General features: G+C 35.0%; 2 protein-coding genes across 2 annotated transcripts in view; one reads left to right on the plus strand and one right to left on the minus strand.

Annotated features, from left to right (window-relative positions):
* LOC134853438 (low-density lipoprotein receptor-related protein 1B-like) overlaps positions 1-10,547 on the minus strand; it is a gene marked incomplete in the record, with an annotated part of 44,763 nt that extends 34,216 nt beyond the window's left edge. The window contains 10 exon segments of the mRNA XM_063869437.1: positions 18-119; positions 3,151-3,261; positions 3,955-4,063; positions 6,096-6,259; positions 6,597-6,716; positions 7,831-7,959; positions 8,901-9,062; positions 9,716-9,865; positions 10,232-10,378; positions 10,511-10,547. Coding sequence (XP_063725507.1) covers positions 18-119; positions 3,151-3,261; positions 3,955-4,063; positions 6,096-6,259; positions 6,597-6,716; positions 7,831-7,959; positions 8,901-9,062; positions 9,716-9,865; positions 10,232-10,378; positions 10,511-10,547 — 1,231 coding nt within the window.
* Positions 10,548-12,868: 2,321 nt separating this feature from the next.
* Positions 12,869-16,986, plus strand: LOC134853439 (trypsin-2-like). The gene is made up of 5 exons (XM_063869438.1): positions 12,869-13,118; positions 13,444-13,612; positions 13,892-13,982; positions 16,235-16,295; positions 16,814-16,986. Exons 1-5 carry the CDS (start codon positions 12,869-12,871, stop codon positions 16,984-16,986), a joined length of 744 nt encoding a protein of 247 aa, XP_063725508.1.
* The last annotated feature ends 298 nt before the right edge of the window (positions 16,987-17,284 follow it).

Consider the following 17,284-nt stretch of genomic DNA (forward strand, 5'->3'; position numbering starts at 1 on the left):
GTCGTTCTTCTTGTCACATATTTTAGTGACGATCGCAGGTGCTGCATAGGGTGTGTCCAGCTGTAAGCATAGACCAGTGATGGGACAGACGTACTCATCATTCGCGCAGCTGTCGTCACCTGTTTATAAGAAAAATGTTATAATTATAGAAAAAAAAATTGAAAATAAAAAATTTTATTCATCATTATTATAATGATCAAAAAAATTAATTTTCGAGGTTAAACAACTTACACATATTGTTCGTTTGAGCCTTTCACGCAATATTTTGAGAGGCCATCAAAAAAGCACAAAAACTATGTAGTGATGCTTATTTGATATAATTGCTGACTTTCGAAGAAAACGGAATATTTATGCGCAGTTTGGTTTTTTTATTCAGTCTATTTTCACCAATCGAAATGAAAATTTTCCACAAATTTTTTATAACCCATTGAAGATATTGACATCTTGAGTTCAAGTGTACAAAGATATTTCAACTCCAATTATTTTTTGTAAAGATCTGGTGGATTGAAAATTGCATATATTGCCATGTTCTGGACTAAATTATGCTCGCTTTTAAGAATTTATTGAAAATGCTGAGAGCGTCACGCAAATTCTTTATGCGCGGCGAGTTATCCCGCTCAGCAAAATTGTTCCAAATTTAATTGGTCGCATTAATTTCGTACGACTCAAAAACCTACACTTTGATATTGTCCAAAATGTATAGGTTTTCAATATTTTCTTTTCCGAAAACCTATTTGATATGAGTTAGGGAGACCTTGGCACATTCAGGGCGTTGCCCTGATATACGAGCAGTCTTGTTATTACTGTTTCAACTTTCAAAAAGAAAGTAGGGAATATTTGTGCTCGGGTGGGTTTTTTCTGCTTCTGACAAATTTCGACTTTTTAACTAGCCATTTTTGACTGAATTTTTTTTAAAAAACCATTCAAAAGATTTTGTTGTCTTGAGCTCATAATTCAAAATGTTTTTCACTGTGATCATCTTTTGCAAAGTTATGGGGGTTTAAAGATTGCCATTTAGGCTAATTTTGCGATATATTTCGCGCTATTAACGTGTAAGCGGAGAATTAATCCGTCTTAGAAATCGTTCCAAATTGGTTGAAGAAGCTTATTTACTTTCTGCCATAATTGATATGTTACTACGAGCGAAATTACTTTTTACATTGTATGGCGTGTGGGGTGATGATTTTCACAAAAAGCCTCAAATAAAAAAATAATTGTAATTTTATTACAGTAAATTTTTTCATGTTATTACTACCTCATATACCTTAAAAGGCTGTCGGAAATTTCAGGGCTTGGCCCTGATACGAGCAGTCTTGTGATTATTATGATTTTTTCGAAGTTTCAATTGTCGAGAAAATAATTCTTTCTACTTTCGAGGAAATGCGGTTTAGTTTTCCTTGGAGAGTTTTTTGGACATGCTCCATTGTATTTCTATACATATAATATATCTTTACAAAAACAAGCATCCGATCTGAATTGAGACTACCTAATCGGTCGTACTACTTATCAAACTTCCACACTTGTTGACTGATGTTGTCTAAGACTTATGGGTTTTTAGCATTGTGTTCACCATTAACTATTTGATACCAAATAAGGGAAAGTCGGAATGTTCGGGTATTTGCAACGGGTAAACAAATAAGCTTGTTCAAATGTTTGATATCATTTATCATATCGACCTTTACTATGTATATTAAATGCAAGACTTCGTCTCTTCAATTTTAAATAACAAGGCTGCTTGTATCAGGGCAAAACCCTGAATATTCCGACTGCCTTTTAATCTCTATGAAGTATTGTTTGCTTTAAAAATAAGTTAACGACGTTTTCAAAAAATTGAATTTTTCAAATTAAATTTTAACTGTTTTTTAGATTTAATTGCAAAAATCATCCCGCCATTACCCATGTTAAGTACAAAAGGATATATTTTACTTGAAACAAAGTAGTAAGTAGACCAAAAACAAGCCTCAATTTGGAGCGATTTCAAAATTGGATTAAGCGTATGCTTACGCGTTAATAGCACTAATCGCGCGTTATCTGCCCCAAATTGGCAGTATTCAAACACCCATAACTTTACGAAAAACGATCACAGTTGAAATATCTTGTTGACTTTGAGCTCAATAACACAAAACCTTTCGGATAATATAATAACCATCAAAATTCCTGGCTAAAGAAAAAACGATATTTTTCTTGAGAAAAAAACCACCCCGAGGATAAATATTTTGTCACATTCATTGAAAATCAGAACAAAAAAATTAGACGGCATTCTGCTAGAATGGTCAGTATACTTAAACAGAAATCTTGAAATTAATGTGAAAAAAAACACAGCAGCATTTGAGCAATTTATTCAACCAAAACGTAAATTTTAAATGAGAAACGAGCTGAGATCAGAAAAAAATGTGACCAAACCAAGCAAAAATATCTGCTTATTTCAGAAAAGTATCTTCCTTTACCTGAAAATTACTGACAAAAAAGCAGAAAAAGACTAAATACACTGAAAAGGCGGAAAAAGGGAAAGCGTTTAATCTTTAAACTTCACTTAATGACACTTCTTTCATAACAAAAATTAGAATTCATATACAAGTTATTACTTTTTCGGACGACAAAGATTATTGTTTTTAGTTTAGAGAAACATTGAAATTTCTCTTCAATTTATTAATGGTAAAAACGAAGAAAGAAACATTTACAACAAAGATGAAAAAAAAATGGAATGAATGAAGTAGTTAATCTTTGAGATAGCTACTCACTCACTCCACGGGAAAAAATTGTAAAAAAAGACTTACTTCTTAGCAAACTTTTGAATATTAGTTAGTCAAACTAAACTAAACGCCTTGATATTATTCCACTTAAAAAAAGCAATTTTTCGACAAAAAAGTGAAATTTGAAGATTTGCAAACTATATGAAAATTTTGGGAATCATCTGGAAATTAATATTTTTTTGGCAGTATTCAGCTTTTTTGAGAATTTTTAGGCAATCAACTAGATGTTTAATTAATTAGTTAACTAGATCTGGACAAGACTTTTGAGATTTTTTGAAAAATCATCCATTATTGGATTTTTGATGGTTTATGAAAAACGATCATTAAATTTTGATGTTTTTTAATCAATCATCCATTGCTAGCTTTTTGAAGTTTTTTTGGCAATAATTTGACTTACAATTGGCTTCGTCCTCCATTGTCGGGCAGTCTTTGTTGTTGTCGCAGAGTAGAGTGTCGGCTATGCAGGATCCGTCGTCACACAGGAACTGGGCGGGTGTACACGTGGAGCCTAAGAAGAGAAGGTCGCTTAGCTAATCGGATTACGTCATACCATTATGTCATCATAGTTCTTGAAAAGGTACGAGAAAAAATGCTAGTCCAATAATGGAAAAAACAAGTCATACAAATCAAACCATACAAAAAATGTTACTCAGAAAATTGTAATTATGGAAAAATAGTAGCCTTACAACTCCGTTAATGGAAAAATGGTAATTCTAAAATTGAAATGAAAAAAATAACCATGCAATTTCCATTCATTTTTAAAAATAAAATTGTAGGGTACTGTATTTGTTTTTGTCAATGCAGATTTTTTTTCTACTTAAAAAAGACCTAAGATTTTCAAGTTATTATGAATCTGTTTTTGAAATGCATAACATTATTTTCAGATATTCTAAAATATCTTTTATCCTTTTTAAAACAATAAAAACAATTATTGATAGCAAAAAATATGCATAAAAATTAGGAGTTCGCATAAAGTCTCAAACGGTGGATGGGACTGATACGGCCTCAAAACAAAAACTTGATATTTTCATGCATATTATTTGCTTACATTATCTATTTTTATTGTTTCAAAGAAATTAAATTATGTTCCAGATGTTTCAGAATGTTTGAAAAAGAAATTTTGGAAAAAGAAGAAATTATTAGATATTGGTGGGGGTGGGGGGGATTTAGCTAGCTAGTTGCTTCACCAATTTGTGCTTACATCCTAATTCGTCGTTGTATCTGGTGACATTGCAGTCTGGAACCCCATCACAGAGAACTGCCTCGTTCACACACACATGGCCACCAGCCAAAGTTGTATTACACGTGAACTAAACACTCAAAAGTCATCACAAAATCAAGGTCAAATATGAGAGAAAGGAAGCAGGTCTGAATAAGAGCCAACTCCCTACCTCCTTGCTAAATATAGACTAAGTGAAAATCCTTCACCACATTTTTTATAATTGTCGAAAGCTATCGTTGTCCTGAGCTTAAATTTGAAAAGATACTTCACCTGTGATCATTTTTCGTAAAATTATGAGGGTTTAAAGATTGCCATTTTGACCAATTTGGGACAATTAACGCGCGATATATTTTGCGCTATTAACGCGTAAGCGCAGAGTTAATCCGTCTTAGAAATCGTTCCAATTTGGGACAATTAACGCGCGATATATTTCACGCTATTAACGCGTAAGCGCAGAATTAATCCGTCTTAGAAATCGTTCCAAATTGGTTGAAAGAAGCTTATTTGCCATATTTAATTTGTTACAAGGAGCGATATCTATCTTTTTGAATTTTATATGGCGTGTGGGGGGATGGTTTTCAAAAAAATTTTCAAATTTCAGAATTTTTTTTTTCATTTTGTTGTATATCATTTAATTTTATAAAATTTTATAATGTTATTACTGCTCCATATAGCTTAAAAGGAAGTCGGAACATTCAGGGCTTCGACCTGATACGAGCAGTCTTATTGTTCCGACTTTCGATACGAAAGTAACGGAATATTAGTGCTCGGGGTGGGTTTTTTTTTCTTCAGACAAATTTCGACTTTTTAACTAGCCATTTTTGACGAAATTGTTTTATCATTCGAAAGGTATTGTTGTCCTGAGCTCAAATTTGAAAAGATATTTCACCTGTGATCATTTTTCGTAAAGTTACGGGGGTTTAAAAATTTGGGACAATTAACGCGCGATATTTCGCGCTATTAACGCGTAAGCGGAGAGTTAATCCGTCTTAGAAATCGTTCCAAATTGGTAAAAAGAAGCTTATTTGACATAATTGGTTTGTTACAAGGAGCGAAATCTATCCTTTTGCACTTTAAATGGCGTGTGGGGGGGATGATTTTTATTTAAAAAAAATTCAAATTTTAGAAATTTTTTTTTTCATTTTGTTTTATTTCATTGAATTTTTTAATGTTATTACTGCTTCATAAACCTTAAAAGGCAGTCGGAACATTCAGGGCTTCGCTCTGATACGAGCACTCTTGTTGTTCCGACCTTCGATACGAAAGTAACGAAATATTTGTACTCGGGGTGGGTTTTTTTTTTTCTTCAGACAAATTTCGACTTTTTAACTAGCCATTTTTGACGGAATTTTTTTATATCATTCAAAAGATATTGTTGTCCTGAGCTTAAATTTGAAAAGATATTTCACCTGTGATCATTTTTTGTAAAGTTATGAGGGTTTAAATATTGCCATTTTGGCCATTTTGACCAATTTGGGATAATTAACGCGCGATATAATTCGCGCTATTAACGCGTAAGCGGAGTTTTAATCCGTCTTATAAATCGTTCCAAAATGGTTGAACGAAGCTTATTTGCCATAATTGATGTGTTACAAGGAACGAAAACTATCTTTTTGTACTTTATATGGCGTGTGGGGGGATGATTTTCATAAAAAATTTCAAATTTTAGGAAAATTTTTTTTCATTTTATTTTATTTCATGTAATGTTTTTATGTTATTACTGCTGCTACATAAACCTTCAAAAGCAGTCGGAACATTCAGGGCTTCGCCCTGATGCGAGCAGTCTTGTTTAATTTTATGTTCAATTCAATATTAAATTGATATAAAACAATGTTGTGATACTGATATCATGCCCACGTTCCATATTTTTGTGTGCTTATATTTAACTTTCAACATTGAGTTGGTTTATTGTTTTTGACCTTTTTAGTGACCTTCCAATAAGTTTTTTTCAAGATGTTTTTTTTTAATTTTTTTTTGTGTAAATCTAAGCAAATAGTTCCCTTTTTGAAAGCAAATTTATTTCATTTTCTTTTGCTAGTTAAATCTGCAGTTGTTTACTTGATTTCATTTTTTATAAATATTAATGTTTTGGTTCATAACCTGTAGATTGGTTTGTTTACTTGACTTAATCCACAGGCGGCGTGGCAGTTGAGTTCGTCGGAGAAGTCGTCGCAGTCGTTGTCCCCGTCGCATGTCTCCGCCAGAGTCACACAGGTGGAGTTGTCCTTGCACTGCACTTTAGTCTTGTCCCCACTTGCACCACACTCACCCGCAGATTGGTAGCCTGAAATCCATTTCAAGTTTTTTTTCTATTATAAAACAATTTCCAAAACTTATTATTCAACTAATTCTTAGATGCATTCAACACTATCTAGTTATACTTAAAAAAATGGTTTCCAACACTTATTATTTATCATATTCTGAAATGCCTTCAACACTTTTTAGCTATAATAAATACAAAATTGTTTGAAAATTTTATCGCTCATTTTATTCTGAGATGCATTCAACAAGTTTTAGTTAACACCAAAACGCTTAATGATATCCAGACGCTGTTTGTTATCCGTCCATAATTAAGACTAACAACAATGACATGTAACTGAAATGAATGAGCAATGACTCACATCCGACTTCGTCCACGTAGTGGTAGTCTGGTCCACAGTCATTGTTCATGTCACACACTTTGTCAGTACACAACACTCCCCCACAGTACACTTCAGTCGGGCCACAGTTGCTGTTGCAGCCTATAATTCAATAAAACATAACTCCCTATTTTTTAACTACCCCCTTTTAACTACCCAATCTTCTTCTTCACTCACCCCCTTTTTTTAACTGTAGTTTGCTGGTTGCAGTTACGAAATTTTACCAATTAGAAGTTTTGTCCGCGTTTCATGTCTAGACGGGGGCAAAATTCATGCCGTTTATTCGCTCTTTTCCCTATGATTTTTTCTGAAATTCACTGTATGAAGGTCAATTTAAAAAAAAAAAACTTTTCATGTGAAAAACAGCATCAAAACTTATCAGCTTGAACAGGTGAAAAAACTTTTACAACATTTCTTTCATGCAAAATGCCGTGTGAACAATTGATGAACAGTTTTATTCTGTAATTTTACAAGGGGGTGGAAAACTTCAAAAGAGCCCGGTTTTTTTTCTGATTTACACTTTGTCAGTAAGAGAAAAAATGTGACAAGGCAAAAAAAGAAATAATTTTTTGTCGAAAAACGTTTCGAAGTATTCTAAATTCAGTTAACTTCCCAGCGAGTGATTTTTGGGGGCAAAATTAACTTATTTTTAATCAAGCTCGAAGATGTCTTGTGTTTATTTACTTGATTGTTATTATCGGTATTTTTACGTAGGAAAGTTTTTCCATTTAGGGACTCCGATAAGATGTCAAAGGCAAAAAAGTTTTTTCAAAGGAAAGATAAAACGTTCAAAGTCTTATACAGTGAATTTCGAAGTCAACGAATGGAATTTTTAGGCGAAACCGACAACGTCTTGATGCTTACTTATTTTTAATAGAAAAATCATGAAAATCAAATAAAAAGACAAAAGATGCATGTCGTGTTTTGTCCTCATATTTGGTTGTTCTCATAGTTATTCGACCTGACTGCTATGATAACAAGTTTTTTTATCTACTTAACCATCTACCCCCCCCCCCTTCTATGGTATCTACTGAAGAATTGCCCCCCTCCCATTAATAAAAGCAGTAAATTAGCACTAGATCGTGTAAAATTCCAATTTTGGCGCATTCTGATTGGTCGAAAAATCGACTAACTTAATCTACCTAATAATTACCCCCCGTGAAAGTTGAAAGGGGGATAATTAATAATTAGATTCAGTTCTTGTTATTTATTATACCTAGCTCGTCGCGCATGTCTTCGCAGTCGTTCACACCGTCACACACTTTTGCAGTCCCTGAGCCATCTGCGAGCATGCAAGTACCAGAAGCCGGACACTTGAACTCATTTGAGGCACAAGACACATCACCTGAAAAAATGAACGAAAGTGAGGCAAAGAAAATTGAATCGTTAGATGGTGCAAGTTTTTTTTGAGAGAAAGCAATGGATAAACTAAATTGGCATTAAAGCAGAATTCATTTTATCTAGTTTAATTTGAACAACAAAAAATAGGATGACCAAAAAACCAATGAGCTGATGACTATAAGTTTAATTTTTGATAGAGTTTGATTTCGCGATCAACGATCAGAACAAAAAAATGACGATGACGAGGAACACGAAAGCCAGGGGGAAGAAATTGCCAAGCATGACATACAAACAGAAAAATGATGACATAAAGTCCTATCGGGACTATAAAACTCAAACTTATTAGTACCAAGGGGACTTTAAAACTCAATTTAACAAACAAAAGTTTATAAAATTTTGTTGTCAAGGGGGAATGTCATCCGGCCTGGATCGACAAACTAACCTTATATGTATGTTATTTATATTATTAATAATCTTATGCTAAACGCCCAGACGGCCGGTCACTTGACCTTGATAGACAGAGAGGACGAACTTTATTTGAAATAAGAATCAGAGTTGAATTATCTGTCAACTAGTCGTTTTATATCGCTCCGACTGAGAAACAAGGTTTATCGATCCATTCGGATTCAAGAATTAGAATATCATACCCTCCGGTATGACACTAGTAATGGAATTTGTCTTTTTGATAATATCTTTATAAATGACGACAAGGAATTTTAGTTTTTTTTTCGGATTAGATTAAATACAAGATTAGATTTTGAAATCTCAATTAAAACTTACAAGCTCACGACTAATTTTTATGCAATAAATCAGGGGCGGATTTAGGGGGGACTTCGCGCTACTTGCGCATCTGCTATGCTTTGATTATATAACACATTATGTCACAAATTATAATCCATTATTATAAATTCGACTGTTTTCCTCATTGCCATCATGAATACTCACATCCTGCCTCGTCCTGATAGTGCCATGGCGTGGCTCCCCCGTATTGCCCACAGTCATTGTACCCATCACACACTTTGGTGTAGTCCACACACTGCACTATGGTCCCTGCTGGGTTCCTACACGCAAACTGGGTCGATGTACAGGTGAAGGACGCGTCATGGCCTATAAAAATATCATTATCCACATAGAGAATAGTTAGCATAGTGGAAAGACGGGGTGACTTACAGATGGCCAGATCTAGGATCGATTCCCTGCCATGGCAAGAATAGAGTGCGTAAGGACTAGTTTTAGTTGACTTCCTCAGCATGGCCAATTTAGGCTGCAATAGTACCACGTAAAATTTCTAGACGCAAAAAAGACCTGCTTTAAAACTCCAAAACTTGAGATTCACCCGGGAAAAATTAAATCAGGCTGGAATCTGGAAATGACAGAAGCCGACTATTCTTAATTATTTGCTTTTTATGGAGAACTTAGGACAATGAAAGAGAATCAAGACACGAGGCGTTCAGATTTTTTCGGCGAAAACGCTGCTGTTCCCCTGCATAAGAAAATTTCCTGGGTAAGGACTGCACGCTTTGTTCCTTTTTCTGAAAAAAAGAGGTATTCCAAGAACCCAATCAATATAATTCCTAAGCTAAAAATTTCATAATTTGTTTTTTTTTTGCCATGAGAAAAAGAAATAGAAATTTGGCGTTCTGTTCTTCCAAGATGGGTTTGCTTTTTTTGAAAAATGTTTGCAAATTTTAAACAAAATGGTCCGTTCTTGAAAACAATTTAAATATTTATTTTGGGTAATTTCAAAATTCAAAACCCACATCCGAGTTCGTCTCTGAATCTGGTGAGGTCTTGGGTGGCCCCACAGTCATTGACCCCGTCACACAAACTGGCCTTTGCCACGTTCACTGAGCGGTAGGTGGTTGTCCCGTCGTCATGGAAACAGGAGTACTGCGGGTGTGTCAGGAAACCTGTTGCGAAACAGTTATAGTTAAAATCTGCAAGAGAGAAAAAGATACATTTTGCACCAAAAATAAGGTGGGTAAGGACATCTACATTAAAGAAATAGGAGAAAAAATTGAATTCGTCACCCTAAAATCAGGGTGAAAAATTGAATTCAGCGTTTCATTTTAATAATTGTTTCGTAAATTCATTAAGACGACTAATCTTTCAGCTAATTATGACCCCTTCAAAATTAGGAACTGAAGTATTAGGAACTGAAAATTCGTATAACTGAAGTAGATGCAATATGTATACAAAAAAGCAATGGACCTGACCCCCCTCCAATCAATAGGCTACTGATACCCCCCTGACAGGATACTATGTGTTGTACTGACAGTTGTACTCGTCGCTGAAGTCCCCGCAGTCGTTCACTCCGTCACAGAGGGTGGTGTTGGCCTTGCAGCCATTCGCCTCTGGTCTGGTGCCGTCATTGAAGCCGCACAGGAACTCGTTCGCCGCACAATTGGTCGTACCCGCTTCGCCTATACGGGGGGCAAGTTAATTACAAACAATATATGGGGGCAAGGTAATAAATTTACTAAAGAGGACATAGTTTAGTAAGTTTATTACTACACTAGGAGTATGTTTTTAGTTGTTTATTATTATTTATTAGCTATTTATAGAAATTATTTTCTTAGACCATTGGAACATTTGATAGAACAGTTGGAGCTGTTTAGTTAGTATAGATTCTAAATACTTCTAGGAAATAACTTATAACATAAAAATAACAAACTAGAATTAATTTAAAAAATAAATTTAAAAAAGAATAAAAGGAAAAATAGTAATATATATCTACAATATACTGTAAATGAATCAACAAGGACAAAAAAAAGAAAAAAGATTGTAAAAAAGGATACAAAATGAACAATTTAAATGATAGGATATAAAATGACTAAAAAGAAGAAGATTACATTAAAAAACCCATTCATTAATTAAAAACTGAATGAAAAATAAAATAAAAACTTTGGGATGAAATTATAAAGAAAAAAAGACGAAATCAAGACGTGTCTGTCTTCAAATCAATGCAGCCAATCGGCCCTCGTCCGATGAGCCAATTTTGAACCGTGAAAAGTGAATCACATCCTCCGAGTATGTAAGTATGTTCCGACCGTCTCTGCTCCTGGTCCGTTTTTTCGATATCTGAAATTAAAGAGTTGGTGTATCCCTCAGAGTTTACGAAACTTTAATTTCAGCAGAATACTTTCAGCGTCTGCTTAAACCGTAAGTTTGCTCACTTTTGAGCCAGTTTCCTGCAACTCGCAATATTTTTAGAGTTAAAATCAAAATATCTTTTTCATGCAAATAATATTCAAACAACGGATCGACAAACAAACTTAAAGAAAAAAGTTCTTCCATGATAAAAAAACTCACCAAATTTGCTGAATTTTCCCTATCTGGTAACGCTAGAAAGTAAATTTTGAAAACAAAAGCTGCACAAATATCAATTTTCTTGACTTGTAAGTAATTTTTAGTAACCAAAAGCTATAAAACATGCTCAATTTGACAATTTGCGAATAAAAATGAGAAAGTGGACAAAAAATAAGAAGCAATTATCAAACTAAAGCTAAAACTCAAGATAAAAAGCAGCAAAAACTGAACAATTGAAAATATTAAACGCAGTCGACTAGTTGTCGCAGACAAAAAAAGTAGCAGTTTAAGAATACTTATTCGAAGACAGTTGAGCAAAAAATGATAATTACATTCAAAACACCACTTTTAATATGTGCATTGAGTAGTTTCAATTTCTGACAAAAGTAAGTAAAATATCAAGTTTTGTGTGTGATAGACTGTCGTCAAAAATCCTTTGACGTCAATAAGAATTGGCAAACTTTCCAAAAAATGACATTTTATGAAGTCTTTATTATAATTAATCTATATTAAGAAGTCTGCTTTTTTTGAGCAGAAGCGCATAAGCAATTTTAAAAATACGCTTCACTTGCATTTATATTTCTTATGTATAAAAATAAAGCAAAATTTTATTTTTTTGGCGGAAAATCGCATTCACGATACATGCTAAAACATCGGACTTAGCCAACACAAGGCGCGCGACTAATTTACAGACTTTCAAAGTCGCGCCGATAAAATATTTGCGCGAAAGAAAATATCGCGTTACTTTTGCGTTTTTTAAAACCTGCTTGCTCTAATTTTGGGTATTTTCTGGGCTGAATATGTTTTTTGAGAGTTTGGTTATGGTTTAATAGCCGCGGACATTGTAAAGTCGCACTTTTCTGGAAAATAGTTGCCAAAAGTTGAAAATCTGGATGTAGGGTTGCAATCATTTGGAAATTAGTCGAAGAGTCCGCTACAGTCCGGAAGTTAGGCGCAAACCTGGAAGCTACACATTAATTCAAAAAAAAATAGAGAAGCGATTTAATTGAAAAAAAAATAGTGGTGTTTGAGAATTTGAGATCACATTGTGGAAGCTTCAAAAACTAATTCAACGGCTAATCATTTGTAAAACTTGTGCATTGCAATGAAACCCCCCTTTTGCAATGAGTCGGGTGGGGGCTAACAAGATTTCTCACGTTGAGTTTTAATGTCACAAGCTTGTTTGTGTTTTGCTTCAAAAATGGATTTACAACCATGATTAAGCATGGATTTAAAGCGCGTTTTAGTAGTTTTTGTCTGACAATAGGCGCAACAATTCAAAGAATCATATAAAACTGAAACTGACAGATATGATAAACTAACTCTACCTAAATCTTATCTCTTATCTGATATCCCAATATCAATTCACACTGAATCTAAAGATGTGAAAATACGCTTTCAAAAATCTGATTTACAACCATGCGAATTTTATTTCAAAGTTTATAGGTTCAAATAGTACCTTAGTTTAGTTCCAGGATTGATGTTTTTGAATGAGGCCAAACTTATAACAATCATCTCAGATTGTTTTTTACACGAGACTAGTTGGTTTTCCATACAAATTAGTCTCCATTGAAACTGACAAAATCAGGATATTCATCTAAGAAATGAACTCCCTCAACGTTTTGATAATTTTGCTGTCCCACTTTTGTTCCGTCCAATCTTGGAAACTTCCCGAGTTAATCAGAGAAAACGAGACTAAAAACAACAAAACTTTCGAAACTCGTTTGAAAAGCGACAGAGGAGTTAAACAGTCGCTCAGAATAATCCACGGGGATGTTTCGAACCCGGGCGATTATCCTTTTGTGGTTAGTTTAATGCAACAAGAGTACGACGAGATGAAGCATTTCTGCGCAGGTGGGGGTTCTTTTCTCTTATACGACCCAAAATTGTTCTTTTTTTTTGCAAAATGGACCAAAAAATGTTCAAATCTGATTGTTAAATTAAGATCTTTTGAAGCATCTTTTACTTGAACTGACCAAAACTTAGTCCATTTTGGCAGATTATTTGATTTTAGCCAGTCATTAAATGTGAGCGTTTAAATTTTGTTCGCATATTTTGAGAAATCGAATTTTTGTGCTTTTTAAATAAAAAGGACCAAGATTAGTTCAGGCAAAAGAAAAAAACTAAAACTCATTTCGAAAAATAGCTAAATTGGGACGTATAAGAGAAAAAACTGCAGGTGTTATTTATAACGAGTACACAGTCATAACTTCTGCATCGTGTATTGAGAACAGACTAGAGAGTGATAATGTGTGGGCTTTGGCTGGTGTCTTTGACCTTGAGAACCCAAGTGGGAGTGAAATGTACTCCAAAGTGATTTCATTCAAGCCTCATGGGAGCTACAAAAGGTTAGTATCTCTTCCATGTATTATTCTACCATCGTTAAAATTATAAAAGCAGTATTCAATATAAACGCAAAAAATACACTGATTTTTGTGAAAACTTCAAAAATTATGTGTTTCTGTTTTTAGGGGACATTTTTTACTGTTTTGCTGAAATCTCTTTCTCTCGCTCTTCTCTCGTGAAAAAAAAACACGCATAAGAAACACGCACATAGAGTCCTTTCCCCTTCATCTCCAATGACCCATGCGAGTTTGAAATGGTGGACTCAAAATTAATTGTTGCAGGTACGCGGACAACTTGGACTATGATGTTGCAATTCTCAAGTTGAGCCATGCCCTGCTCTTCAGCGACTTCATTCAGCCCATCTTCATACCCGTCCATCGATTCAAAGGGATTTGACTTTAGTCTTGATTGTAGACTTAATCCAAGGCTTTGTAGACCTTTTCCAAGTTTTTTTAATGATAACTTGACTGAGTTGAAAAGAATTTTTACAAATGAACTTTAGCGGGTGGAAAAAGAGGAGGGGGAACAAAAATGGGTCGCTCCATTCTAGTCTAGGCCCATGTGAACAATTTTCCCACCCCTCTTTAATGTTAAACGGCAAATTCAACCAGTAAGGCATGTATATACGATGATTGGCTGAAAAAAAAATTACTGTTAACCAAGTGAACCATCTCCTCCCTTATTTGGTTCAGGGGGGGGGGGGGGGTAGATCGTTTACTTGGACAATTTCGATTTCAGACGCAGGTACAAATCACAATTTATTAACAAATTCACTCCGTCAGGGACACTATACAGGCAGACTTGCCTATCTAGTAGCACAACATGCCGGTTTCCTTTAAATGAGAATGGATTTAAAAGAACTTTTAATTAATTAGAAAACAACCACTCATAGAAATTCCGATTGTCTCTTAATATACCACCTTAAAGATTGCAAAAAAAAATCCGAAACTAAGAATCAGACAATTTCTGTAAGTTTTTTCGAATTAAATTGTTTTTCTGCGCAGTTTTATATTATTTATTTAGCTGAACAGAAACAGCTTTAGCCATTTTTTGTGAACATGCTAATTTTACCGGCAAAATAGTTCCAGTCTTTGATTCTGTTGAGCGACGACGAGTGATTGATTCAACATCTAACAAACGATTCGGAGATTTTTTCGAAGCTGGTCAAACCTTTCTTTAAAAATGTGACTAAGGAAAAGTTCAACTTGGTCCCTGGAAATAAAAAGAGATGGGATCAAATTAACGACCCTCCCCCCAAACAGACCAAGTTAAGATCATCCCCCTAAACGGTTAGGGGGGGGGGGTGCTAACTTCAAAAGATGATCCAAAAACAAAGCGAATCCGTTTGAATCAACCAATTAAGGGTCAATTGTGACCGTGATTGGGTGGGGCACAGCGAACGAAGGAAATCTGCAGCCCAGTTCACTCCTGCGACATGCAACTATTCCTGTTATCCCGCCTGCCGAATGTCAGATGATATACGGCGAACAGGGAAGCAATAGAGATATAGATTACAAAATCAGGAGTCTAAAAAATAAAAAATTTGAGTAGAAAGTTGTGACTTGAGCCTCAATTGGATTGCAACGTGCATATCGGAACGATCGAGAGCTTTTATGGGGGGGGGGGGGGGGTTATGGATTCCAAATGGCAAAATTTAAATTTTCAAAAAATATGAGTATTCGACATTTTTGTCGATAGTTTTTTTAGTCCGACCAAATTGACCAAAAAGACTCTAAGTGAAATGATTCTTAAATTTTCTCCAGACCGGGTACCTCAATCGCAGTGGAGTGCACAGAAATTTTTCCAGGGAGGGCGGTGTTTCGAATAATTTTGAAAATTTTGCGGAAGTTCTTTTTAGGTCAACCAAAGGCGCCTTTAGAAAAAATTTGAGGCTGATCAGCCAAAAATGGATGACGTAAAGTCATGCCAAAGGGGGGACTCTTTGAAAACATTGGCAACCAGAATTGAGGGGGGGGGGGTCGGGATGCTACTGGTTATTCATATAATTGTACAGGGTTAGATTTGATTGAATAACAAAGTAGTCTATTTCAGGGGCGGATCTAGGATTTTCTCGAGATTTTCAAAAACAATCCCAAAAAGTTGTCGCGACCTAGAAAAGAGCGACCAAACTGATTTTTGAGCTCTCTCAAATCACTATAAAGACCAATTTTGACCGAATTGTTTGCACCGCAAAAGGCGTTTTTAGGAATTTTTTAAAAAACGAAGACCGAAAAATTGCGTTTTTTCGGCACGTTCTCCCCCTCAAAATTAGTATATTTTGGCACCGAAGGCGCCCTTAGAAAAATTTAGCGTCAGTCAGCCAAAATGGATATCTCAAAATAGTACAAAGGGGGACTCTTTGGGTCGGCAGGGGGTCGAATCCCTGAGGAGAGAGACGTCGCCCCTCCCCCTTAAATCTGCAGATGGTCTATTTAATAAATGACGAATAATTTTTCTGGCTAACCTTTCTGGCTAAGCTCACAACTACTCTGTACAACATTTGCGGTCTAATTATTAATTATTCACACCTGATTAATTAAGTTCGATTCCTGATGTGGTTTTAAAATTGCCATGAAATAAAATAGCCTGATTTTGTAATGTTGTAATGCGTAATGTGACAATAGGCAATCACCGACAAGATGATATGTGCCGGATATCTGCGGGGAGGTGTCGACACCTGTCGTGGTAAGCTGTGCATATTTTTCCCTTTTGACTCGTCTGTTAAGCTCAATTCCATTACCCACCCCCCCCCCCCCCCCACACACACACACACACACACGCATACACACATACACAGCGCAAATTGTCCTTTTCCATAATAATTGTTGATGCTGGTGTAGCAGAATGAGGAAATTTTTGCCCTAAAGAACAATGTTTCGAAAAAAAAATTGTTTCGGAATAGTTAGTTTGATCATCATGAAAAAATTAATTAATTTTCAAAACTGAACTTCAAATGGGGGAGGGTAGCGGTAATGAGCCGCCTGTTAATGTCTAAGCTAAATTTCAAAACCTGATGTTAAAAAAAATTACATCCGCCTCCAAAAATAACTAAATGGATGGTTAATGATATGCTGTTTTTGTACCCAGAAACGAACTCTTTCCTTATTTCGCAATAGGGGGGAGGGGGAGTACTTAAAACGATGAAAGATTTGATAAAAACACAAGAACCTCTTGCGTGTCCAATAACTCCGTTTTGATTGAAGGTGACGGGGGAGGACCTCTGGTCACAATTGGGTGTCACGGGGGAGCATACTGCAACTACGAACTACTGGGCATCGCCTCCTACACCAGTGGGTGTGGCAGACCAAACAGGCCAGGCGTGTACACCAAAATGAATACTTTTGTAGAATGGCTCAGCTACTATTCCACCGACTGAACATAATTATATTCATTTCTTAATAAAATTAATAAATTAATAATATGAAAATTGATGAATTTAAAAAATAAAAATATTTTCAAAAATATTATTAGAATAAATGTTAGGTCTATTTACACAAAATTAAGATGTGATCCACAGAAAAATGACCACAAACTGTTACGGACAGCGGCTACCGTGCATTTAGTTAAAAATGTAATGCAGTTTTTCTTACTTGTTTCAAAAGTTATTTCAAACAAAAGTTAGTTAAAACAATAGTTCAATTATAACGCCGGGAGAGCTCGGTCTTTAAACCACA

Source organism: Symsagittifera roscoffensis, chromosome 8 (assembly GCF_963678635.1).
Source record: "Symsagittifera roscoffensis chromosome 8, txSymRosc1.1, whole genome shotgun sequence".
Taxonomy (NCBI): domain Eukaryota; kingdom Metazoa; phylum Xenacoelomorpha; order Acoela; family Convolutidae; genus Symsagittifera; species Symsagittifera roscoffensis.